At 46.4% G+C, this 27984-nt stretch overlaps 1 protein-coding gene across 1 annotated transcript in view; it reads left to right on the top strand.

Moving 5' to 3' along the window:
- Window positions 1-6132: 6132 nt before the first annotated feature.
- The window catches only part of cers3a (ceramide synthase 3a), a gene marked incomplete at both ends in the record, with an annotated part of 27381 nt that continues 5529 nt past the window's right edge, over window positions 6133-27984 (top strand). The window contains 10 exons of the mRNA XM_079497458.1: window positions 6133-6305; window positions 8229-8346; window positions 11418-11536; window positions 12200-12257; window positions 14964-15014; window positions 16278-16370; window positions 19075-19203; window positions 21811-21917; window positions 23074-23227; window positions 27866-27984. The exon at window positions 27866-27984 is cut by the window's right edge and continues 84 nt beyond it. Coding sequence (XP_079353584.1) covers window positions 6133-6305; window positions 8229-8346; window positions 11418-11536; window positions 12200-12257; window positions 14964-15014; window positions 16278-16370; window positions 19075-19203; window positions 21811-21917; window positions 23074-23227; window positions 27866-27984 — 1121 coding nt within the window. The remainder of the gene's footprint in view (window positions 6306-8228; window positions 8347-11417; window positions 11537-12199; window positions 12258-14963; window positions 15015-16277; window positions 16371-19074; window positions 19204-21810; window positions 21918-23073; window positions 23228-27865) is intronic.

The following is a 27984-nucleotide window of genomic DNA, read 5'->3' as shown; positions in this document are numbered from 1 at the left end:
CTCACACATCATACACCCACACATCATACACACCCACCACTCTACACATCTACACTCACACATCATACACCCACACATCATACACACACACCACTCTACACATCATACACCCACACATCATACACCCACCACTCTACACATCATACACCCACACATCATACACACCCACCACTCTACACATCATACACCCACACATCATACACACCCACCACTCTACACATCTACACTCACACATCATACACCCACACATCATACACACCCACCACTCTACACATCATACACCCACACATCATACACACCCACCACTCTACACATCATACACCCACACATCATACACACCCACCACTCTACACATCATACACCCACACATCATACACACCCACCACTCTACACATCTACACTCACACATCATACACCCACACATCATACACACCCACCACTCTACACATCTACACTCACACATCATACACCCACACATCATACACACCCACCACTCTACACATCATACACCCACACATCATACACACCCACCACTCTACACATCATACACCCACACATCATACACACCCACCACTCTACACATCATACACCCACACATCATACACACCCACCACTCTACACATCTACACTCACACATCACACACCCACACATCATACACACCCACCACTCTACACATCTACACTCACACATCATACACCCACACATCATACATACCCACCACTCTACACATCTACACTCACATATCATACACCCACACATCATACACACCCACCACTCTACACATCTACACCCATTGACCCACACATCATACACACCCACCACTCTACACATCTACACCCACTGACCCACACATCATACACACCCACCACTCTACACATCTACACCCACTGACCCACACATCATATACCACCACTCTACACATCTACACCCACACATCATACACACCCACCACTCTACACATCATACACCCACACATCATACACACCCACCACTATACACATCTACACTCATCATACACCCACACATCATACACACCCACCACTCTACACATCTACACCCACTGTGACCCACACATCATACACACCCACCACTCTACACATCTACACCCACCACTCTACACATCTACACCCACACATCATACACACCCACCACTCTACACATCTACACTCATCATACACCCACACATCATACACACCCACCACTCTACACATCTACACTCATCATACACCCACACATCATACACACCCACCACTCTACACATCTACACTCATCATACACCCACACATCATACACACCCACCACTCTACACATCTACACCCACTGACCCACACATCATACACACCCACCACTCTACACATCTACACCCACTGTGACCCACACATCATACACACCCACCACTCTACAGATCTACACCCAGACTTTAAGTACGGTAACACTTTAGTTTAAATAACCCAATCTAGTAAAAAAAAAAAAAAAAAGGAATATATACTAATAATATTATACTATATAATATATATACTAAAACACAATTTGATGGTAGAAAAAATCACAACATTAAAACGTAAAAAGTGTTTTATTTTTTCAAATACCACAAATGTGCCATCTCGTCGGTTTTTGATACATGATTTTGTATATTGATGTCAGAGTTTTAGTTTGACGAAATCGACACCGGTTGGTTGGTTGGTTGGTTGTTTGTTTCCCCCCTGATTCATTCATTCATTCTTTTGCCACGCCAGCATTTCGGCAAAGTGTAAACGACATGAAACCGGTTTGTTCTGTGATGAGTTGTCAGATCATGCAGGGTCGAGTCACACATAACAGACTCTGCTCAGTGCGGGTTTCTCTGTCTGTCTGTCTGTCTGTCTGTCTGTCTGTCTGTCTGTCTGCGTGCGCGCGTGCGTGCGTGCGTGCGTGCGTGCGTGCGTGCGTGCGTGCGTGCGTGCGTGCGTAACGTGGGTGCGTGCGTAACGTGGGTGCGTAACGTGGGTGTGGGGTGTAATCTGGAGGAAGAGGGAGGACCTGTGTGTGTGTGTGAGGGTGGACCGTTGTGTCAATGTTTGTTTTGGAAACTTAACCCTTAACCCAGATTCGGCTCAAACAAGGGTCTAAACTCATTTCGCTCCTATGCCACCAAAATGTGGAACCCCCACAGTCATTAAGACATGCAAATCCCTTGCCTCCCTTGAAAAAAGTCTGAGTCCCCCCCCCACCCCCTTTTCCCCTCACTGTATATTAATATTACTTTTCCCTTTTTACCTCCTTTTATGATGATTTCCTGTTTTTGTTATATAGAAGTGTATATTTGTACGTCTCTAAATGTTCTGATGAATTGAAAATGGTGGACCCTGCTTTAATGCTTTATGGTGTCGTCCACAGTTGACAGTTTTGTGCTTGATATGTACCTATATTCTGCTGTTAATACATACATCTTTCAATAAATCAATCACTCAAAAGCTTAATTTACAAGATGTCTACACAATTACGGAATGTAGAAGAATTGTTATTTTGATCAAAGTTATCTCTACTCTGTGTTCATTTTGACAGCAATTCTTTATTTAGTTTTAGTCATAGTCCAGACAAATGTATTTTGGCAGGGCCTTGAAGGTGTCGTAATGCCGGATTCTCATGGAGAGAGAATGCTCTGTGTGTGTGCGTGTGTGTGTGCGTGTGCGCGTGTGCGTGTGCGTGTGTCCGTCTGTGAACAGGTAATCTCCGGCACTGTTAACCCGGTCGATGCCAAATTTTGCACACACACTCCCTGGAGGCCAACGATGAAACTCTGCCCCAACCTTTCCAGAACGGCATGTTATAGCGCCACCAGGAGGCCGACTTTTGTAAAACACATTTTTTGACTCCTCCAGATTCTGTCCAAAAATCCCGCAAATCGTTACACACTATCTCTATAGTCATGTGCTCAAGACGGATTTGTCCGATATTTCATATTCCATCCTAATTGGCTAACATTGGCTTTCAAAGTTTGCAGGATTGGCCCGTTTTGAACAAAAAGCCTCAAATCATGAACGCAGCGTGCAATTTACATGAAATCTATCACGCACTTTCCTACTAGGCTGAGGAATATATCTCACCCTTTTCACTTTGGCCTGTTATAGAGCCACCAACAGGTGGATTTTTGGAACAAAATGCCTCAAATCATCCAATTGCCATCAAAGGCATAAGAACAACTTTTCACTTTGGCCTATTATAGCGCCACATACTGTAGATGCCACAACCTGACCTGCCCTGGTGGAGACCTGTGCCCCGAGGGCCACTTTTTCTAGTTTGACATTTGATGGCATGCTGAAAATAGCAGATCTACAAGTTCACAACGTGTCGCTAACAAGAGATAGAGCACAACACCCGAGCACAACCAAACATAAAATTACTTTTAAACATTTAGTTCTACTGAATCTCTTCTCCACTAGTCCCTTCCAAACATTTAGTTCTACTGGATCTCTTCTCCACTAGTCCCTCCCTAACATTTAGTTCTACTGAATCTCTTCTCCACTAGTCCCTCCCTAACATTTAGTTCTACTGAATCTCTTCTCCACTAGTCCCTTCCTAACATTTAGTTCTACTGGATCTCTTCTCCACTAGTCCCTCCCTAACATTTAGTTCTACTGAATCTCTTCTCCACTAGTCCCTTCCTAACATTTAGTTCTACTGAATCTCTTCTCCACTAGTCCCTCCCTAACATTTAGTTCTACTGAATCTCTTCTCCACTAGTCCCTTCCTAACATTTAGTTCTACTGGATCTCTTCTCCACTAGTCCCTCCCTAACATTTAGTTCTACTGAATCTCTTCTCCACTAGTCCCTTCCTAACATTTAGTTCTACTGAATCTCTTCTCCACTAGTCCCTCCCTAACATTTAGTTCTACTGGATCTCTTCTCCACTAGTCCCTCCCTAACATTTAGTTCTACTAGATCTCTTCTCCACTAGTCCCTCCCTAACATTTAGTTCTACTGGATCTCTTCTCCACTAGTCCCTCCCTAACATTTAGTTCTACTGGATCTCTCCTCCCCTAGGGTGCATGCTTTTGGTTAGACATACCATTGGTCCGATATCTCAAACCCTCACCCTAACCCTAACCTCCCACGGGGCAGCATACATAAACCTAAACTTAAACCTCTCCCAACCCTTAACGCACCCCTAACCAACCTTAATCCGGTCGTTTTAACGCACCCCTCACCAAACTTAATCCGGTCGTTTTAACGCACCCCTCACCAACCTTAATCCGGTCGTTTTAACGCACCCCTCACCAACCTTAATCCGGTCGTCTTAACGCACCCCTCACCAACCTTAATCCAGTCGGACCAATGCTATGTCTAATCTAAGTATGCCTCTCCTCCACGGGTCCCTCCCTAACATTTAGTTCTACTGGATCTCTTCTCCACTAGTCCCTCCCTGACATTTAGTGTCACGGTGCGACTCAGAAGTAGGACCCAAAATGCAGAACAGACTGGTCAAAGGCAGGTGGTCAATTGCAGAGGGATTTATTCACCCAAAACTCAGGATGACATAGAATACACGCAGGACAGGAAACACTACTTACAGAACACCATAACAACATATACTCAAGCAGGGAACACAAGGAACTGAGGGTTTAAGTAGACACAGGGATCACAATACACAGGTGAACAGAACAAACAATCAACACTGGGATTGGCTGGGAGACACAGGTGGAGAAAACTAGTAATCACAGGGAGGTGAGACCATAGATATTATAAAAAATAGATGCCTCACTGGCCGTTGCAGTTCATTGGAGCGACGTGTATCCCAATGAAGGCGGAAGTGCAGTGCTGAAGGCTTTAACAAATCTTTATAACAGTCATGACAATATACTGTACATTACAATACAAAACAAGACAAACAAACAAACACAAACAACAAAGTTATTAACAATACAACATCAGAGCCAGGGGGGATTAGATTACTAACAGAAAACATGAACACAAAGCAACAGTTCTCCGCAGCTTTCTTATTTAGGAGTGCTGAAGGCATTTGCTGAAGGCGACTGCATCGCTGCCCAAGTGACGTCACTCATGCGACTCCTCCATGTCTCTCGCTGTCACTCAAGTGACTACTGACCAATCACAGCATGTCTTTTCTGGGACTTATGTTACGCACGCGGAAGCTTGACAAGCTTCCGCTAATGCTTTGCAAGGAATGTCGGGAAAATTGTGCCTTCAATGGTGACACACGCCTCAGAGCCGGAAAGGGCGTCTACGTATATATGTCTATGGGTGAGACAACACCACTAGGCAGAACAGGAAACACTAGGGCATCACTACATAATAAAAGTACACAGTAGACAGATTATAGTTCATGACAGATTGACTGTACAGTTTGTGACAGTATCTGTAAAGGCTAATTGTTTACTTTTGTACACACAAAGATAACAATAAAGAAACCTTGGCAGTTGAACCTTGATCTCATCTTATACTCTATCTTGTGCTGCTACACAAATCCCCCTGCCCAATGTTACGTCACCCCACTGACCAGAACGCCCTAATGAGCTCAAATATTTCAAAACCGCAATCAATCTGCAGTGTCTTCAACTGGTTATAGCTGTATGTAGGCCTATGCGCGCACGCAGCCCCTCCAACCTGAAGGGTGGCGTGAGGGTAGTGGTTTTTTTAAATTGTTGCCCAGACCTACAAGCCCGCCCTCCCCCCACCCAAGAACATTCTGTGCCTGCACGATACAATGGAAATTGTAATGTGATGTGATGTACGCCCCCTCCCCCCCTCCCTCTCTGTCAACACCCCCACCCCAACTCTGCCTCCCCCCTATCCTTTTTCTTCTTTTCTTTTTTTCTGATGCAAGAAAGCTGAGGGCAGCGCCGAAATATGGCTGCAGCTGTGTAGCTCTAATTGTTGTCACCATCCCCTGTAACCGCAATGAGTGCCTGCACAACAAAGTATTTCACCCACCTTACTTGTAATGTGATTCTATGGCTACCAAAACGTCATGAATATTGTGTTAAGTGTGTCGGACACTTTCACACTTTCACACTGTTTCACAAATTAAATATTACGCGTGTGTGTGTTTGTGTGTGTGCACGTGCGTGTGTGTGTGTGTGTGTGTGTGTGTGTGTGTGTGTGTGTGTGTGTGTGTGTGGTGACATTAGGGATGTGGTCCTCTCTGTACGACTGGTTCTGGTGGGACCGCGTGTGGCTGCCCGTCAACCTGACGTGGGCCGATCTGGAGGACAGAGACGGGCGTGTGTACGCCAAGGCCTCGCACCTCTACGTCACGTTGCCCTGCGCCCTGGCCTTCCTCACGGTCAGGTTCATGTTCGAAAGGTATAGCATGTTCTCCCCGTGTCCCCTAGGGTAGGTACCCTCACATGTTCTCCCTGTGTCCCCTATAGGTACCCTCACATGTTCTCCCTGTGTCCCCTAGGGTAGGTATACCCTCACATGTTCTCCCTGTGTCCCCTAGGTTAGGTACCATCACATGTTCTCCCCGTGTCCCCTAGGGTAGGTACCCTCACATGTTCTCCCCGTGTCCCCTAGGGTAGGTACCCTCACATGTTCTCCCCGTGTCCCCTAGGGTATAGGTACCCTCACATGTTCTCCCCGTGTCCCCTAGGGTAGGTACCCTCACATGTTCTCCCCGTGTTCCCTAGGGTAGGTACCCTCACGTGTTCTCCCCGTGTCCCCTAGGGTAGGTACCCTCACATGTTCTCCCCGTGTCTCCTAGGGTATGGTACCCTCATATGTTCTCCCCGTGTCTCCTAGGGTAGGTACCCTCACATGTTCTCCCCGTGTCCCCTAGGGTAGGTACCCTCACATGTTCTCCCCGTGTCCCCTAGGGTAGGTACCCTCACATGTTCTCCCCGTGTCCCCTAGGTAGGTACCCTCACATGTTCTCTCCGTGTTCCCTAGGGTAGGTACCCTCACATGTTCTCCCCGTGTCCCCTAGGGTAGGTACCCTCACATGTTCTCCCCGTGTCTCCTAGGGTATGGTACCCTCATATTTTCTCCCCGTGTCTCCTAGACCTAGGGTATGGTACCCTCACATGTTCTCCCCGTGTCTCCTAGGGTAGGTACCCTCACATGTTCTCCCCGTGTCCCCTAGGGTATAGGTACCCTCACATGTTCTCCCCGTGTCCCCTAGGGTAGGTACCCTCACATGTTCTCCCCGTGTCCCCTAGGGTAGGTACCCTCACATGTTCTCCCCGTGTCCCCTAGGGTAGGTACCCTCACATGTACTCTCCGTGTCTCCTAGGGTAGGTACCCTCACATGTTCTCCCTGTGTCTCTTAGGGTAGGTACCCTCACATGTTCTCCCCGTGTCCCCTAGGGTAGGTACCATCACATGTTCTCCCCGTGTCCCCTAGGGTAGGTACCCTCACATGTTCTCCCCGTGTCCCCTCCCCTAGGGTAGGTACCCTCATATGTTCTCCCCGTGTCTCCTAGTGTATGGTACCCTCACATGTTCTCCCTGTGTCTCCTAGGGTAGGTACCCTCACATGTTCTCCCCGTGTCCCCTAGGGTAGGTACCCTCACATGTTCTCCCCATGTCCCCTAGGGTAGGTACCCTCACATGTTCTCCCCGTGTCCCCTCCCTTAGGGTAGGTACCCTCACATGTTCTCCCCGTGTCCCCTAGGGTAGGTACCCTCACATGTTCTCCCCGTGTCCCCTCCCCTAGGGTAGGTACCCTGACTACCCTCACATGTTCTCCCCGTGTCCCCTAGGGTAGGTACCCTCACATGTTCCCCCCGTGTCCCCTAGGGTAGGTACCCTCACATGTTCTCCCCGTGTCCCCTCCCCTAGGGTAGGTACCCTCACATGTTCTCCCCGTGTCCCCTCCCTTAGGGTAGGTACCCTCACATGTTCTCCCCGTGTCCCCTAGGGTAGGTACCCTCACATGTTCTCCCCGTGTCCCCTCCCCTAGGGTAGGTACCCTGACTACCCTCACATGTTCTCCCCGTGTCCCCTAGGGTAGGTACCCTCACATGTTCTCCCCGTGTCCCCTAGGGTAGGTACCCTCACATGTTCTCCCCGTGTCCCCTAGGGTAGGTACCCTCACATGTTCCCCCCGTGTCCCCTAGGGTAGGTACCCTCACATGTTCCCCCCGTGTCCCCTAGGGTAGGTACCCTCACATGTTCCCCCCGTGTCCCCTAGGGTAGGTACCCTCACATGTTCCCCCCGTGTCCCCTAGGGTAGGTATACCCTGATTCTAGTAGTGGGATTACACTTAATTGTCTGTCCCCGTGCAGGTTTGTGGCGACGCCCCTCGCCGCCAGCGCAGGCATCAAGGAGAAGGTCCTTCTGACAGTGGACGACAACCCCATCCTGGAGCTGCACTACGCCTGTCGTTCCAGAAACCCTGGACAGGTAATCTCATCCCATAGCCCAGAAACCAGGTAATCTCATCCTATAGTCCAGAAACACCTGGCCAGGTAATCTCATCCCATAGCCCAGAAACCCTGGCCAGTATAGTGTTGTGCAGGTCAGGGTTTTTTATGACCCGTGGGTCCCGCATGAATTAATAATTTGACTCGGCGCAGCCAGCCCTGCAGCAACAGATCATTTTATTTTCCGCAACCTGCCAACATTAAATACACGTCAAATATGTGTATTTGAAAGAAAACGCCATATCTCCCCGTAGTCCAGAAACCCATGGCCAGTTGATCTCATCCTATAGCGACTAGAGAGACTATGACTGAAACTACAATTAAAATGTGTTTCTTAAAACTACACTGAAGGTGACACAGATGCGTTCCAGCCAGGTGTTAAAGGGATAATAGCGCTAGGCTACGTATGATCCCTCATGAGGTCATTAGGGAAGAACTGCTGTTTTTTACACACATGACTAATCTCTCTTCACGAGGTGTTTGACAGCATGCGTGCGTGCGTGTGTGCGTGCGTGCGTGCGTGCTTGCGTGCGTGCGTGCGTGCGTGCGTGCGTGCGTGCGTGCGTGCGTGTGTGCGTGTATTCCGTGGTCGCCCGCTGTGTGTTTTCTGCAGGGGGGTACATCTCAGAGTTTCTCTGATGGATTACACAGCCAGGTCTCACCACAGCGCCTCGTCTCTTTTCTCCGCAAAAAAATAATGCTTTGATCGATTCTATCTATACAACGTCCGGCTAGATTATGCTTTTTAGAATTTAAGGGAATTTAATTATCAAACACTTTTGTCCAGACAGAGCGACTAAAAAAAATTAAAGGACCACTTCAGTTCACTTTTCAACCTATCTTCATGGTCCTCACTAATGTTCATGATAAAATACCACCATTTTTTCCCCTACTCAGTCTGTCTCTCATAGGAGGGCTGTGGGCAGTTCAGAAACGAGTCTGTGTCATAGGAGGGCTGTGGGCAGTATTATGCGTGTCTTAAGTACCAGGTCTTATGACTTAACTTACGACCTGGAGGCGTGGTCAATGCTGTTTGGCCACTCAGAATAGCCAAATGGCATTGATCACGCCTCCAGGTCTTAAGTTAAGTAATAGGCCTATCTCACAGCCCCCTTTCCACGCCCCCTTCCGGTAGCTAGTGGTGTCATTTAACATTAGGCATTTACACTTTTTTTCTCTGGAGAATCTAAGTACATTTCCTAATGTTAAAATGTCAAAGACCGATAATAATATGAAGAAAACACAATGGTATAAACCTTACCTTTACAAAACGGTAGTTGTGGCTTGTGAAAATACCTCTTTTAACATGGAAGTCTATGGACCGCAGAAAAGATAACACCATTAGCTCCAAAAGGGGGCGTGCAAAGGGGGCGGGGAAATGCTGTGAGATAGGCCTATAAGACCTGGTACTTAAGACACGCATAATACTGCCCAGTGTCTCATAGGAGGGCTGTGGGCACTTCAGAAACCAGTCTGTGTCTCATAGGAGGGCTGTGGACAGTTCAGAAACCAGTCTGTGTCTCATAGGAGGGCTGTGGACAGTTCAGAAACCAGTCTGTGTCTCATAGGAGGGCTGTGGACAGTTCAGAAACCAGTCTGTGTCTCATAGGAGGGCTGTGGACAGTTCAGAAACCAGTCTGTGTCTCATAGGAGGGCAGTGGGCAGTTCAGAAACCTGTCCACCAGTGACATCATCGATGGGGAATCCAAGCTAATAGAAACTGCAGGCTTTCTATTCCTGAAAAGTTGCAATGCGGAAATGGAAGCCATCATTCTCACGATGATAAAAATCAGGGAGTGATGCTGTACTGTACTGTACTGTACTGTACTGTACTGTACTGTACTGTACTGTACTGTACTGTACTGTACTGTACTGTACAGTTTCTATTAGCTTGGATTCCCCATCGATGATGTCATCGCCCTCTTATGAGAGACAGACTGATGAGACAGAATATGAGTATATGACTCTCAGACATCAATAAAATGTGTATCTTATCTGTCTATCTATAGTGCTCAATCTAGCTAAGTGTAATATCACGTGTGTGTGTGTGTGTGTGTGTGTGTGTGTGTGTGTGTGTGTGTGTGTGTGTGTGTGTGTGTGTGTGTGTGTGTGTGTGTGTGTGTGTGTGTGTGTGTGTGTGTGTGTGTGTGTGTGTGTATGCGTGCACGCGTACAGTCGTAAACGCCTTTGCATGACTACATTTTATCCATATATCAGCAAGACAGCAAGGTATAATCTCATCTAGTGTGTGTGTGTGTGTGTGTGTGTGTGTGTGCGTGTGTGCGTGCGTGCGTGCGTGCGTGCGTGCGTGTAGTTCCGTGGCCCCCCGCTGTGTGTTTTCTGCAGCGAGGTACATCTCAGCGTTTCTCTGATGGATTACACAGCCAGGTCTCACCACAGCACCTCGTCTCTTTTCAAAGAATCAAAGAAGAATCAAAGAATGCTTTGATCGATTCTATCTAGACAACGTCCGACTATAGATTATGCTTTTTAGAATTTAAGGGAATTTAATTATCAAACAATTTTGTCTTTGATCTACAGTTATTAAAGGACCACTTCAGTTCACTTTTCAACCTATCTTCACGGTCCTCACTAATGTTCATGATAAAATTCCACAATTCTTTCCCCTACTCGGTCTGTGTCTCATAGGAGGGCTGTGGGCAGTTCAGAAACCAGTCTGTGTCTCATAGGAGGGTTCAGAAACCCGTCCACCAGTGACATCATCGATGGGGAATCCAAGCTAATAGAAACTGCAGGCTTTCTATGTGAAAATGGAAACCAGAATATGACTCTCACGGACATCAATAAAATGTTTATCTTATCTGTCTATCTATAGTGCTCAATCTAACTAAGTGTAATCTAACTAAGTGTAATATCACGTGTGTGTGTGTGTGTGTGTGTGTGTGTGTGTGTGTGTGTGTGTGTGTGTGTGTGTGTGTGTGTGTGTGTGTGTGTGTGTGTGTGTGTGTGTGTGTGTGTGTGTGTGTGTGTGTGTGTGTGTGTGCGCGTGCGCGTGCATGTGCGTGTGCGTGTGCGCGTGCGTCTGTCCAGGCAGACATTGACGGGCTGTCTAAGAAGAGCGGTCTGTCCGTCAGACGAGTGGAGCGATGGTTCAGACGGAGACGAAACCTGGACCGACCCGGAGTTCTGAAGAAGTTCAGAGAGGCCAGGTGAGCATTACATGTGTGCGTGTGCGCATGTATGTGCGCATGTATGTGCGCATGTATGTGCGCATGTATGTGCGTGCGTGCGTGCGTGCGTGCGTGCGTGCGTGCATGCGTGCGTGCGTGCGTGCGTGCGTGCGTGCGTGCGTGCGTGCGTGCATGCCTGTGTTTATGCTTGGCACGGCCCATTTGGATTTTGTTTTGTCATACAATTTTCGTATTTTAGTCATCTGAAATATTTTAGTTTTAGTCTAGTTTTAGTCAACTAAATACTGTATATACAACTACAGTTGATTATGTCAACAAAAAAATATTTTGACGTACCTTGATGGCGTCGTAATGGCTGATTTTGCGCTTGGTTGCATGCTGGAAATAGCTGATCTACAAGCTTGTAGATCTGCTATTTACAGCGTGCAATATGCACGTGCAACCAAACCTCCCTGACATTTGAGTCTAGGTTTTATTTGTTGACGAAATTGTCAATACATTTAGTCTCAGATTTAGTCATCATAGCTTAGTTTTATTTAGCTTTTATTCAGATCTCGTCAGTCAAAATATGTTGTCGAACATCATTCGTTATATAGTTTTAGTCGATGACATGAACACAAGCTTGTCAGATAAAACAACATTGCTGCTAATAAATCCTATCATAATTCATGTCTTCACCAGCTGGAGGTTTGCCTTCTATCTGTTTGCACTCATCGGAGGAATAGCGGCTCTCTATGATGTAAGTATGTAAGTATGGGAGTATGTGATACTATGATTCCATCTAATATGTATGTATGATGTGATACTATGATTCCATCTAATATGTAACAGTGTAAGTATCTGATGCTATGCGATGCTTTTGTGGTGATTCTCATCAGTGCCAAACCCATCATCTGTTATCCCTAAACTTCTTTGCCTTTTTTTTACTATTTTGAAAACCGTCTTTTGAATAGTTCAACTAGCCGATCGATAACATCGACAGGTTGTGAGCTTGTAGATCGGCTATTTTAACTATTCAAAAATGTTTTTCAAATTAGTAAAAAAAAAGAACAAAAATGAAAATAAGTTTGGCATGGACGAAAATAAATCAACAGTGGTTCAAACACTCATCCATGAGTAGATCATCACCTAAAAAACCTGGAGTATGCGTCATGCTTTATTATTAGCAGCAATAATATTTTAGTTTCTGCTATTTATAAGTCATAACACTGCATGAAATAACAGGATAAGATATTTGAAAGGTGCATGCTATGCTGACAGTGGCGAAAGTACCTGGCAGTGGGCCCCGGTGCAAATATTTTGTGTAGGCTCCCTAAAATAGAGATTACAGATTACAGACTTCCTGCGACCGATGGCCCCTGAAACCAGGCTTTCACCGTCGTCCTGACTCTTTTTTTCTCTCTTCTTCTTCCCCCTTCATGGGCCCCTTGGGGGCGCTGGGCCTCGGTGCATTGCACCGGTTGCACCGTCAATACTGTCATGTACTGTCATGCCACTGTATGCTGAAATAAAATGCCTTCCATACCAGAGAGAGAAATACACCCAAATGCTTCGGCTAACAGCCGACTTTAGTGTGAAATGTTCACACTGAAGAAGGCTATTTGTCCCGATGAAGTGAATAAACCTGCTTATATATTACATTGATTTCTTGGTGTGTGCGACCTCTCTACTTTTTATGATGTTGATTTAAGCTGGTATTGTGCACCATAAGTGGTACACAAGAAGGTTTTCCATACATACACCCCACACAGAGCTGTGATCCTCTGCTCAGATCTCGTCACCAAACACTACTCAGGGCTCTGCCGTGAGTCGTGACAATAGTGCCATGCCACACAATGGTAGGGGAGTTGACCGCGTCTACAGTGCCACGCCACACAATGGTACTTAAATTGACCGCGTCTATAGTGCCACGCCACACAATGGTAGGGGAGTGACCGCGTCTATAGGGAACTTATGTAGTGTGCTATTCTGTTGTTGGAGACAGAAGAAGGACAGGTCTGGGCATGTCCACGTGCCATGTCTACCAGTTAAGGCTCATTCATACTGTATAGTCTGGATTTTCGGTGGTGAGGTGACCACCGGAGCTGAAATAACGTTGAGCGGTGGTGAGTAAAAACAGAGAGGGCTGGGGCGGTGGTGGTGGTTTGCGCTTCACCGCGGCTCGTGACGTCATGTTGTAGTTCGGTGGTCTGCACCTATTGCAATTTTCAATCTGTCAGTCTCGGTCTGGTCAGATGTCGTCACCTGGCTATGGTGTGAGAGAGTGTGGACCCTCAAGGGAAAAGAAAGACCAGCTCTCTGGATTTGTCTTGGCAATGTTCTGGATGAGATCATCATGTTTAGACCGTGTGAGGCCCTCAGTGTTCAGTTGCCGTAAATGTGTCTTAACCGGCCACGTATGTGTCTTAACCGGCCACGTATGTGTCTTAACCGGCCACGTATGTGTCTTAACCGGCCAGCCACGCATGTCGGGAGCCATGGGTGAGTCTTAACCGGCCACGAATTTTGCCGGACTGTTAGTATGTCTGACCAACGTATGCGCCGGAGACTTTGTCTTGACCAGGATGCGTGACGCCCAGTGGGTGCTGTTTGAGAATGGAGACCTGCGGGTTGCTCTGATGGTTTTGGATCGTCTACTAGATGGTCAGAATCCGTAACACCACCAGAACGCAGCTACCAGTCTTTTTCTAAGAGTTTTATTTTTCCTTTATTAATATACATTGATATTGAAAATGTCTGCTAAAGCAATTAACTCCACCACCTCTCCCCCTCTCATGGAAGTAATTGACAATATATAAAGTTACAACACCAACTTTGATGAGGCTGTATTGCTTTGTTTTAAAAATATATGGTTTTCTTAATTTCCTGAAAAATTTATATTTGTATGAGGTTTCCTCCCGACAGCAGAGATGTATAGTTTATATGTATAGTTTCATTATATAGATATTCCACTGTTACGTTCTTTTTTTATATATAAAATGTTTTTTTGTGGCTTTCGCCTTTTATTTTATATATTTTATGGAGGGACAGACAGTAGGCTGACAGGAAATGGGGAGAGAGATGTGGGGAAAGACATGCAGTAAAGGCCGTCGGGATCGGGAGTCGAACCCGCGGCACACTGCCAGACTGGATTACCAGCCAAGGTGCCTTGACCACTGAGCCATGGCCCAGGCCCACTGTTACGTTCTTATACACATGTTTCATGATAACTACTTTTTATGCATGTGATGTATTTAATTGCCATGCTTTTGTTCTTGCTTAATGTAAATCGCTCTGGATTAAGAGTGTCTGAGAAATGCCTAAATTGTAAATTGTAAATTGAAGTGGCGCACCAGAGAAGAACAATGAATGAATGTGGGCGTTGGTTCTCTGAATCGCTGCCTTAACATCAAAGTGTAATGAAACTGGATTGATTTGTTTTCCCCTTCTTTTGTCTTCCCCACAGAAAGAATGGTTTTACGACACCAGGGAAGTATGGAACGGATTTCCAAAGCAGGTCTGTATTATTGTGATGTTTGTATTATGATTTTTGTTTTGGTTTGTGATATTATTGATGAATGTATTATTCGTTTTAAAATTGCAGATCTACAAGCTCACAATGCGTCCCATGACGCCACCTTATGTGCTTGTAGATCGGCTCTATAGCCGACATATATATAGAACTTAAGTGGGTAATGCATGTTGTGTAATACAAATCTAAATCTAAAAAGTAACTACTAGTAACTAAAGTTTTCAAATTGTTGTAGTGGAGTAAAAAGTACAATATTTTCCTGAGAGATCCCAATATGTGAAGAATATCCCAAAATGTTACGTTACACCGCTGGCTTTGATTTAAAGTATTTACCAATGTAATCACCTTCACACCTCATCATTCTGACCACCTGTAGCACACGGACACACGCAACAACATGTGTGTGCGCGAACGCACACATAACACATGCAGCAACAACAACAGTGCTAAAGGCCTGGCGTCCAGAACATTCTAAACATGCTAATTTCCACATTCCCCGCTCGCTCTCTCTGCCTCATAAAAACCTCCTGATAATAACTCGCACCTCGCATCCAAACTAAACAACCCCATCGTGCTGCGAGGTCCTTATTTAGAAGCGGGAGAGGATTATATTTAGGTGCCTGCGTTATCCTTGGGTTTTTTTTAACGAGCGTCTGGACCAGATCCCTGTGGTCCTTAGTGCGTGTGCCAGGGACCTTAATCAAAGGATCACATGATGATGTCACTCACTCTGCTCCGTTGGCACACTGTTGTGCACTGATTGTGTATGATCCTGTAGACCGGCGTTATCCAACCGCGCGCACACACACGCACGCACGCACACACGCACGCACGCACGCATGCATGCACGCACGCACACACACACACACACACACACACACACACACACACACACACACACACACACACACACACACACTACAGCTAGCTCACTGGTACACTAACCTAGCCTCCTGTAGTTACAGAAAATGTTTTGAATATGGAACTCTTGATACTTTTACTTAACTAAAACATTTGAGTACTTCTTCCATCACTGTGCAAAGTGTGAAGTATAGAACGATCAAAACGAATCAAAGTTCTCTCCCTCTCCCTCTCTCTCTGTGTGTGTGTGTGTGTGTGTGTGTGTGTGTGTGTGTGTGTGTGTGTGTGTGTGTGTGTGTGTGTGTGTGTGTGTGTGTGTGTGTGTGTGTGTGTGTGTGTGTGTGTGTGTGTGTGTGTGTGTGTGTGTGTGTGCCTGCGTCCATATAGTCCATGCTAGACTCTCAGTACTGGTATTACATCTTGGAGATGAGCTTCTATGGATCTCTGCTCTTCAGTGTTACCTTTGACGTCAAGAGGAAGGTGAGTACAAGTACAGTACAGTACAGTACAGTACAGTACAGTACAGTACAGTACAGTACAGTACAGTACAGTACAGTACAGTACAGTACAGTACAGTACAGTACAGTACAGTCAGCTCAGTGTCCTTGTGGTTAGAGTGTCCGCCCCGAAACTGGGAGGTCGGGGTTCAATCCCCGGCCGGGTCATACCAAAGACTCTAAGAATGGGACCCAGTGCCTCCCTGCTTGGCACTCAGCATCATGGGTTGGAATGGGGGTAAGTCCCTGCGACATACTAGCGCCATGTCCAGGGGGTGTACTTGTACATCAAGCTGCCTCATGGCTACAGAAACAGGAGATAGGCTCCTGTCCTATGGGCCTCATGGCTACAGAAACAGGAGATAGATCCTGTCCTATGGGGCTCATGGCTACAGAAACAGGAGATAGGCTCCTCTCCTATGGGCCTCATGGCTACAGAAACAGGAGATAGATCCTGTCCTATGGGCCTCATGGCTACAGAGACAGGAGATAGATCCTGTCCTATGGGCCTCATGGCTACAGAGACAGGAGATAGGCTCCTGTCCTATGGGCCTCATGGCTACAGAAACAGGAGATAGATCCTGTCCTATGGGCCTCATGGCTACAGAGACAGGAGATAGGCTCCTGTCCTATGGGGCTCATGGCTACAGAAACAGGAGATAGGCTCCTGTCCTATGGGCCTCATGGCTACAGAAACAGGAGATAGATCCTGTCCTATGGGCCTCATGGCTACAGAAACAGGAGATAGATCCTGTCCTATGGGCCTCATGGCTACAGAAACAGGAGATATGCTCCTGTCCTATGGGCCTCATGGCTACAGAAACAGGAGATAGGCTCCTGCCCTATGAGTCTCATGGCTACAGAAACAGGAGATAAGCTCCTGTCCTATGGGCCTCATGGCTACAGAAACAGGAGATAGGCTCCTGTCCTATGGGCCTCATGGCTACAGAGACAGGAGATAGGCTCCTGTCCTATGGGCCTCATGGCTACAGAAACAGGAGATAGGCTCCTGCCCCTATGGGCCTCATGGCTACAGAAACAGGAGATAGATCCTGTCCTATGAGTCTCATGGCTACAGAAACAGGAGATAGATCCTGTCCTATGGGCCTCATGGCTACAGAAACAGGAGATAAGCTCCTGTCCTATGAGTCTCATGGCTACAGAAACAGGAGATAGATCCTGTCCTATGGGCCTCATGGCTCGGCAAGGCTTACTTACTACTACTACTTACAGTACTATAGTACTTACAGTACAGTACAGCACATGAGGGTAAACGGTATCGACATAACTATTATAAAGTCGGAGAAAAATGAAAAGAAAGAACTCTTATCATGTTGAGGTCACGATGAGATGAGGTCAGAGGTCAGATGAGGTCAGAGGTCAGATGAGATGAGGTCAGAGGTGAGATGAGGTCATGATGAGATGACGTCAGAGGTCAGATGAGGTCATGGTGAGATGAGGTCATGATGAGATGAGGTCAGAGGTCAGATGAGGTCATGATGAGATGAGGTCAGAGGTCAGATGAGGACATGATAAGATGAGGGAATGGAGTTGTGGTTACTTTACGTGGCCAGCCTGTGATGTCATCGGTCTCTGAGGCTGTGATATCATTGGTCTCTGAGCCTTTGATGTCATTGGTCTCTGATGTTTGACTCCAAATATTTGGGCAACGTATCAGATCCCAGATCCATTGACGTCCCTGATTAAATATTTCAAAATTCAAGTATAAAAAACGTACTGGCTCGCAGTGTTCACGAGAAATTAGGCACTGATCGGTCTCACGCACGCACGCACTCACGCACGCACGCACGCACGCACGCACGCACGCACGCACGCACGCACGCACGCACGCACGCACGCACTCACGCACGCACGCACGCACGCACGCACGCATGCAGAAACACACACACACACACACACACACACACACACACTTTTAGTCTGCTAGCCATCCAAGTCCTGCAGAGCCATCCAAGACACCCTGGCTACACCGTCACTATGGGTTGAGTTTTACACACCCATAGGGCTAACGAGGTCGTTATGGGTTGAGTTTTACACACCCATAGGTCTAACGAGGTTGTTATGGGTTGAGTTTTACACACCCATAGGGCTAACGAGGTCGTTATGGGTTGAGTTTTACACACCCATAGGGCTAACGAGGTCGTTATGGGTTGAGTTTTACACACCCATAGGGCTAACGAGGTCGTTATGGGTTGAGTTTTACACACCCATAGGGCTAACGAGGTCGTTATGGGTTGAGTTTTACACACCCATAGGGCTAACGAGGTCGTTATGGGTTGAGTTTTACACACCCATAGGGATAACGTGGTCGTTATGGGTTGAGTTTTACACACCCATAGGGCTAACAAGGTCACTATGGGTTGAGTTTTACACACCCATAGGGCTAACGAGGTCGTTATGGGTTGAGTTTTACACACCCATAGGGCTAACAAGGTCACTATGGGTTGAGTTTTACACACCCATAGGGCTAACGAGGTCGTTATGGGTTGAGTTTTACACACCCATAGGGCTAACAAGGTCACTATGGGTTGAGTTTTACACACCCATAGGGCTAACGAGGTCGTTATGGGTTGAGTTTTACACACCCATAGGGCTAACAAGGTCACTATGGGTTGAGTTTTACACTCTCTCTCTCTCTCTCTCTCTCTCTCTCTCTCCGTCGTCAGGACTTCAAAGAGCAGATCATCCACCATCTGGCCACCCTCACCCTGCTCTCCTTCTCCTGGTGTGTCAACTACATCCGCATCGGAACGCTGGTGATGCTGGTCCATGACGCCTCTGATGTTCTCCTGGAGGTCAGTAGAACCTGGTCATGTTCTGGAGGTCAGTAGAACCTGGTCATGATGTGGAGGTCAGTAGAACTCTGGTCATGTTCTGGAGGTCAGTAGAACCTGGTCATGTTGTCCTGGAGGTCAGTAGAACCTGGTCATGTTCTCCTGGAGGTCAGTAGAACCTGGTCATGTTCTGGAGGTCAGTAGAACCTGGTCATGTTCTGGAGGTCAGTAGAACCTGGTCATGTTCTGGAGGTCAGTAGAACCTGGTCATGTTCTGGAGGTCAGTAGAACCTGGTCATGTTCTCCTGGAGGTCAGTAGAACTCTGGTCATATTCTGGAGGTCAGTAGAACCTGGTCATGTTCTGGAGGTCAGTAGAATCCAGTCATGTTCTGGAGGTCAGTAGAACCTGGTCATGTTCTCCTGGAGGTCAGTAGAACCTGGTCATGTTCCCCTGGAGGTCAGTAGAACCTGGTCATGTTCTGGAGGTCAGTAGAACTCTGGTCATGTTCTGGAGGTCAGTAGAACCTGGTCATGTTGTCCTGGAGATCAGTAGAACCTGGTCATGTTGTCCTGGAGGTCAGTAGAACCTGGTCATGTTCTCCTGGAGGTCAGTAGAACCTGGTCATGTTCTGGAGGTCAGTAGAACCTGGTCATGTTCTCTTGGAGGTCAGTAGAACCTGGTCATGTTCTGGAGGTCAGTAGAACCTGGTCATGTTTTGGAGGTCAGTAGAACCTGGTCATGTTCCCCTGGAGGTCAGTAGAACCTGGTCATGTTCTGGAGGTCAGTAGAACTCTGGTCATATTCTCCTGGAGGTCAGTCGAACCTGGTCATGTTCTGGAGGTCAGTAGAACCTGGCCATGTTCTGGAGGTCAGTAGAACCTGGTCATGTTCTCCTGGAGGTCAGTAGAACCTGGTCATGTTCTCCTGGAGGTCAGTAGAACCTGGTCATGTTCTGGAGGTCAGTAGAACCTGGTCATGTTCTGGAGGTCAGTAGAACCTGGTCATGTTCTGGAGGTCAGTAGAACCTGGTCATGTTCTCCTGGAGGTCAGTAGAACTCTGGTCATATTCTGGAGGTCAGTAGAACCTGGTCATGTTCTGGAGGTCAGTAGAACCTGGTCATGTTCTGGAGGTCAGTAGAATCTGGTCATGTTCTGGAGGTCAGTAGAACCTGGTCATGTTCTGGAGGTCAGTAGAATCTGGTCATGTTCTGGAGGTCAGTAGAACCTGGTCATGTTCTCCTGGAGGTCAGTAGAACCTGGTCATGTTCTCCTGGAGGTCAGTAGAACCTGGTCATGTTCTGGAGGTCAGTAGAACCTGGTCATGTTCTGGAGGTCAGTAGAACCTGGTCATGTTCTGGAGGTCAGTAGAACCTGGTCATGTTCTCCTGGAGGTCAGTAGAACTCTGGTCATGTTCTGGAGGTCAGTAGAACTCTGGTCATATTCTGGAGGTCAGTAGAACCTGGTCATGTTCTGGAGGTCAGTAGAACCTGGTCATGTTCTGGAGGTCAGTAGAACCTGGTCATGTTCTGGAGGTCAGTATAACCTGGTCATGTTCTCCTGGAGGTCAGTAGAACTCTGGTCATATTCTGGAGGTCAGTAGAACCTGGTCATGTTCTGGAGGTCAGTAGAACCTGGTCATGTTCTGGAGGTCAGTAGAATCTGGTCATGTTCTGGAGGTCAGTAGAACCTGGTCATGTTCTCCTGGAGGTCAGTAGAACCTGGTCATGTTCTCCTGGAGGTCAGTAGAACCTGGTCATGTTCTGGAGGTCAGTAGAACCTGGTCATGTTCTGGAGGTCAGTAGAACCTGGTCATGTTCTCCTGGAGGTCAGTAGAACTCTGGTCATGTTCTGGAGGTCAGTAGAACTCTGGTCATATTCTGGAGGTCAGTAGAACCTGGTCATGTTCTGGAGGTCAGTAGAATCTGGTCATGTTCTGGAGTTCAGTAGAACCTGGTCATGTTCTGGAGGTCAGTAGAACCTGGTCATGTTCTGGAGGTCAGTAGAACCTGGTCATGTTCTGGAGGTCAGTAGAACCTGGTCATGTTCTGGAGGTCAGTAGAACCTGGTCATGTTTGGAAGTTGCTCAGTGGCGTTTTGAAGCACCCGGAAGACTGCCGGAAGTACAATTTTAACTCACACAACATCTGGTGTTGAAGTGTAGATTTAGTTCTGATAATGATGTACCATGCATATGTTAAAATCATGCATACTTTGCAACCATTTTCCATTACATTTGGATTGCATTTTGGAAAACAAAAACATGCAGCCAATTTCAGGTTTAGGTGTCGACTGTATCTGAACATCATGCAGAACAATCAAAACATTAAAGTGTTTACACTCCTTTACTGTATGACCGACATTCTTCACTGCGCAAAAAGCATGGCTGTGTATATCACATCAAACTCCCATTAAACTTTCCAACAAACTTCGGTAAACTCCCGAATTGTACCATCACACCTGTATATTACCGTATATTACTTTATATGCCCGCTAAACTTGAGGTTTACTAGTGCCCATAATTGCCCGTTAACTCCTCTTTTCACGCAGGGTGTACCCTCCTCCATAACTCTGAAGCTATCTCTCTCTTTCTCTCCCTGTTTTTTTCTTCCTGTCCTTCTCTCTCAGTCTGCAAAGATATTTAACTATGCCAAATGGGAGAAGACCTGCAATGCCCTGTTTGTTGTGTTCGCCGCCGTGTTTATGGTAACAAGACTCGTCATCTTCCCCTTCTGGTAAGCCAACACGTTAACTGTGTGTGCGCGTGTGCGTGTGCGTGTGTGTGTGTGTGTGTGTGTGTGTGTGTGTGTGTGTGTGTGTGTGTGTGTGTGTGTGTGTGTGTGTGTGTGTGTGTGTGTGTGTGTGTGTGTGTGTGTGTGCGTGCGTGTGTGTGTGTGTGTGTGCGCGCGCGCGCAAGGTTTGTTTGTTTTCTATATAAACACATGCAGTTTCTGTATAATTGTGGTGGTGAAACAATGCAAGTTGAAGGACAATGAAAGATGTCTCACTTTGTCAACACTGATTCACTTCCAGCCTTTTTCCACATTGATTCATGTTCATAATAGTTAGGGCTCGTTAACGAACTGCTTACCGATTTATTCTTCACAGAATGTGTTCATAAAGGTGTCTACATATCATTTATTCTTCACAGAATGTGTTCATAAAGGTGTCTACATATCAGTTCTCACTGTGTTCCAACCCAACTCCCTCTGGAGACGTTGTGACAGCAGCTGAAAGTTGAGCTACCATTAACAACCTATATGCAGGCAAAGATTTACAAATGTTCATTCTGCTTTAAGTAGCATGTTGACGTGACACACTAGTAGCCCGGCAGCCGAGGTGGACGGGTGGGAAATTTGGTATATAGTCTTTTTTATTGGCCTAAAATATTGTCTATAATACATATATTCATGAATTCACTTGCTGACCGGCTGTCGGTATTGGGCAATTTATTTATAGGGGTTTCTTGTGACCCTACCATTAACATCCTATGGCAGGCAAAAATGTCAACATTTTCAAACTTTCCTTTTGCTTTAAGTAGCATGTAACATATAGGGGGTTTGCATGATTCTGAATCCATTCCAAGCATTAGTTTTGCACAAAATACACTCCTTGGGCTAAAAACAGCCATAGCCACATGCCCAAAATGAGCTCACCTCATCACAAATGTGCTGACCTCATCACATTTTTCATGATGTCTACGGCCGTTTTTAGCCCAAGGAGTGTTTTTTGTGCAAAATTAATGCTTGGAATGGATTCAGAATCATGAAAACCACCTAGTTTAACATGTCACATGCAACTTAAAGCATAATGAAAGCCTGGAGAAAAAACATTGCCCAATACTAACAGCCGGTCGGTCCACTGTACCCATCCATTGTTCTATTGTTTCAGGCTGATCCACTGCACCTGGGTGTACCCCATCGAACACTACCCCCCGTTCTTCGGGTACTACTTCTTCAACGTGATGCTGGTGGTTCTGCTGTTCCTGCACATCTTCTGGGCTTACCTCATCCTCTGCATGGTCCGCAAGTTCCTCTTTGGCACCGTAAGTCTACTTTATGACGTGGTATGTGGTAGGATTCAAACCCACAACCTCCGTGTTGGTGGGCAGGGACTTTACCACTGCGCCACCCAACCGCCATGCCCACCTGACGTGTATGCACTGCGCCACCCAACCGCCATGCCCACCTGACGTGTATCCACTGTGCCACCCAACCGCCATGCCCACCTGACGTGTATCCACTGTGCCACCCAACCGCCATGCCCACCTGACGTGTATCCACTGTGCCACCCAACCGCCATGCCCACCTGACGTGTATCCACTGTGCCACCCAACCGCCATGCCCACCTGATGTGTATCCACTGTGCCACCCAACCGCCATGCCCACCTGACGTGTATGCACTACGCCACCCAACCGCCATGCCCACCTGACGTGTATCCACTGTGCCACCCAACCGCCATGCCCACCTGACGTGTATGCACTACGCCACCCAACCACCATGCCCTCCTGATGTGTATCCACTGTGCCACCCAACCGCCATGCCCACCTGACGTGTATCCACTGTGCCACCCAACCGCCATGCCCTCCTGACGTGTATCCACTGCGCCACCCAACCGCCATGCCCACCTGACCTGTATCCACTGCGCCACCCAACCGACATGCCCACCTGACCTGTATCCATCCATGTCTGGTCAATAGACCTCCCATGTTTGACTTGCCAGAGACTATAGTGCATGATCTACATTCAGACACCTACACAATCTAATTTTGTGAAGAACGGTGCAGCACTAGTTGGCTGTCCAGTTCATTTTAGTTACTCTTATGTTTTTGCGACAAGAGAGACTTTAAGAGAGGTTTAAGTCTTTAAGCACTTTGATGTTGTCTGTTTAAAGTCACAGTAGTTATGGCTCCAGGTGACACATTGTGAACGTAGTAACTACAGACTAAAGACAATACATATTTATATATAATTAACGTAGTAATGTTGAGCAACTACAGACTAAAGACAATACATATTTATATATAATTAACGTAGTAATGTTCAGCAACTACAGACTAAAGACAATCCATATTTATATATAATTAATGTAGTAATGTTCAGCAACTACAGACTAAAGACAATCTATATTTATATATAATTAATGTGCTAATGTTCAGCAACTACAGACTAAAGACATTACATATTTATATATAATTAATGTGCTAATGTTCAGCAACTACAGACTAAAGACAATACATATTTATATATAATTAACATAGTAATGTTCAGCAACTAAAGACAAATAGACAATACATATTTATATATAATTAATGTAGTAATGTTCAGCAACTACAGACTAAAGACAATACATATTTATATATAATTAACGTAGTAATGTTCAGCAACTACAGACTAAAGACAATACATATTTATATATCATTAATGTAGTAATGTTCAGCAACTACGGACTAAAGACAATACATATTTATATATAATTAACGTAGTAATGTTCAGCAACTACAGACTAAAGACAATACATATTTATATATAATTAATGTGCTAATGTTCAGCAACTACAGACTAAAGACAATACATATTTTCATGGAAGAAATGAGAATCGGAATCAGAATCATGATCTCAATTCCTATTGATTATAGGATAGGGATAGATAGCATTTAGGGATAATAAGGCCAGATAGGGCCCTTAATATACTTTGGCTATTTGAAAATAGCCGCTCTACAAGCTCACAACACGTCGCTTGTAGATCGCCTATTTTCAAAATATTTCTAATTTTGTAAACGAATGAAATGATGGGTGTATAAATTGGTCCATTTGGTTCCATTTGCTCTCTGAGTAACCACCCATAAGGGTCCATTCATTGTTTCCTAACTATAATTTAGCTCAAGGACCCCCTGGGGGTCCCCGGACCCCACTTTGGGACCCACTGCTGTAGTGGAGTCCGTCTGTGTGCAGGCTGGGCAGGGCCCAGGAAATTATGATTTTCCTCATAGACTTTTCAGAAAGTATTTATTTAAAGACGTTTACGCCGCGGACAACGCCAACTCTTGTCGTGACAAATCATGACACAACAAACACAATTTTTTGGGCCAAACAAATAATTAGAAAGAATAAAAAACGGCAGGTTACAACACTTTGTTTGTTGTTTTTCTTCTTTGTAATTATTTGTTTGGTCCAAAATATTGTGTTTGTTGTCATGAGTTGTCACGACTCGAGTTGGCTTTGTCCGCGGCGTAACCGTCCCCAGGGCGGGACTGCGACGCTCTATAGCTGTCTGCTGTAGTGGTGTCCGTCTGTGTGCAGGCTGGGCAGCCTGTATAGCTGTCTGCTGTAGTGGAGTCCGTCTGTGTGCAGGCTGGGCAGCCTGTATAGCTGTCTGCTGTAGTGGAGTCCGTCTGTGTGCAGGCTGGGCAGCCTGTATAGCTGTCTGGCTGCTCGGGAACACAACTGCGCTCTGCTCAGTGACTAACAGCTTGCCTGGCCAGCCTCAACTGCCAGACACAATTACAGCAGTGCACAGGCAGGCAGGCATGGTGCTCACACGCGCACGCACACGCACGCACGCACGCGCACACGCACGCACGCACGCACGCACGCACGCACGCACGCACGCACGCACTCACGCACGCACGCACGCAAGCAACGCACGCACGCACGCACGCACGCACGCACGCACGCACGCACGCACGCACGCACGCACGCACGCACGCACGCACGCACGCACACACACACACACACACACACACACAGAGACAACAGCTTGTTGCCATGGGGACCTCATTATTTTGGACTTAGTGCTTCTCAAAATGATGTTTGTTGGAGGAACAATGTGTGTGCGAGAAGTTAGATTTACTCTAGAGGAGTAAGCATTATTGTAGGCTAGAGTTAATAGAGGTTAGATTTACTCTTAGAGCATGTGGTTTTCAACCTTTTTCATATCGAGGCCCATTATTTATTCGGCATTTGTGCCACGGACCACCATTTGATGTAATTTAGCCTAAAACAGACGAAAAAAGAAGACATGAAACCATTTGTTTCATTTTACACTCTCAACTTGTCTCAAGAGTTAAAGGTCTAAGGGTCTATTTGGTTACCTGGAAACTCCTCAAGGACCACTGGTGTTCCCCATCCATGGGGACTACCTGGAAACTCCTCAAGGACCACTGGTGTTCCCCATCCATGGGGACCACCTGGAACCTCCTCAAGGACCACTGGTGTTCTCCATCCATGGGGACCACCTGGAACCTCCTCAAGGACCACTGGTGTTCTCCATCCATGGGGACTACCTGGAACCTCCTCAAGGACCACTGGTGTTCTCCATCCATGGGGACCACCTGGAACCTCCTCAAGGACCACTGGTGTTCTCCATCCATGGGGACCACCTGGAACCTCCTCAAGGACCACTGGTGTTCCCCGGACAACTGGTTGAAAACCACTGAGTTAGGGGAGTTAACATTGTTGTGGGTCCAAGTTGCAACCGTTGGTCAGTCGCTGGTGTGTGATTGACAGTCAGTTGCTGGTATGTGATTGACAGTCAGTCACTGCTGATTGACAGTCAGTCGCTGGTATGTGTGATTGACAGTCAGTCGCTGGTATGTGTGATTGACAGTCAGTCGCTGGTATGTGTGATTGACAGTCAGTCGCTGGTATGTGATTGACAGTCAGTCACTGCTGATTGACAGTCAGTCACTGGTATGTGTGATTGACAGTCAGTCGCTGGTATGTGATTGACAGTCAGTCGCTGGTATGTGATTGACAGTCAGTCGCTGGTATGTGATTGACAGTCAGTCGCTGGTATATGTAATTGACAGTCAGTCGCTGGTATGTGTGATTGACTGTGACAGCTTCTGACCGAGGAAAAGTCATTGAAGTTTCGTTTTTTTCACGTCATATGAAAGCAGGGAATCATAGCTTCAAATTGACATATTGGTTGTTCAGTTTGACCCACCAGTTTTGGAGATATGGCTTATAGAGTAATGTCTTCCAGAGAAACAGCGAGTTGAGAAAACAGGCTTAATTGAAAGGTTCACTTCTGTGGACATTATACGTAGGTACAAGTTTAAGCATTTATTTCATATTTTTACATGTCGATATCAGCTCTGACATTTATTTCAGACATGCTCTAGTCTATGTGAAGAGTCTGCCTGTGCTATTAACTCATTTTGGATGAAAAAAAAGAAAATCAAAAAATGTCTCCTCTCCTGAATAGTGAATGAATGTCTCTGTATCAAAAATAGTCACAAATGCAATATAAATACACCGGATTTAGCAAAAATGCTAATTTCCATTTCATTTCAAGTGGGAACTGAACTGGCCAAGCGGCAGAAACATAATTACACTTTCAACGCAACATTGGACATTGTACGTAACATTGTACGTAACAGCCAATACTAAATCATACAATAATATACTGTATAAAACAATTCTCCAAAATGGTACACTAACAATAACCAGGTACAAGACATTTTGCACACAAATACACAAAGTACATTATGGACGGGAACCAAAAAACAATAAATATATGGGCCTATGTGAAGGCTAGTACACATCCGAACATGTGTGCAGGTGTTGGACTGTACATTTAAGATGATGCTTTTGAAACAACAGCAAAAATGCTAATTCTCATCCGCAGTCCCCACATAAAAACCCTAACCCTTTCCTCTCCCTTCCTGTCCTGCTGCAGATGACCAAAGACGAGAGGAGTGACAACGAGGAAGAGGAAGATGAGGAGGAGAGCACGCCAGAGGAGGAAGAGGAGGCGGAGCTTCATCATCATCAAGTGGCCAATGGTTTGGCAGTTGC

Source organism: Electrona antarctica, assembly GCF_951216825.1.
Source record: "Electrona antarctica genome assembly, chromosome: 3".
Classification (NCBI taxonomy): domain Eukaryota; kingdom Metazoa; phylum Chordata; class Actinopteri; order Myctophiformes; family Myctophidae; genus Electrona; species Electrona antarctica.
This window is presented reverse-complemented; position numbering and strand designations above follow the sequence as displayed.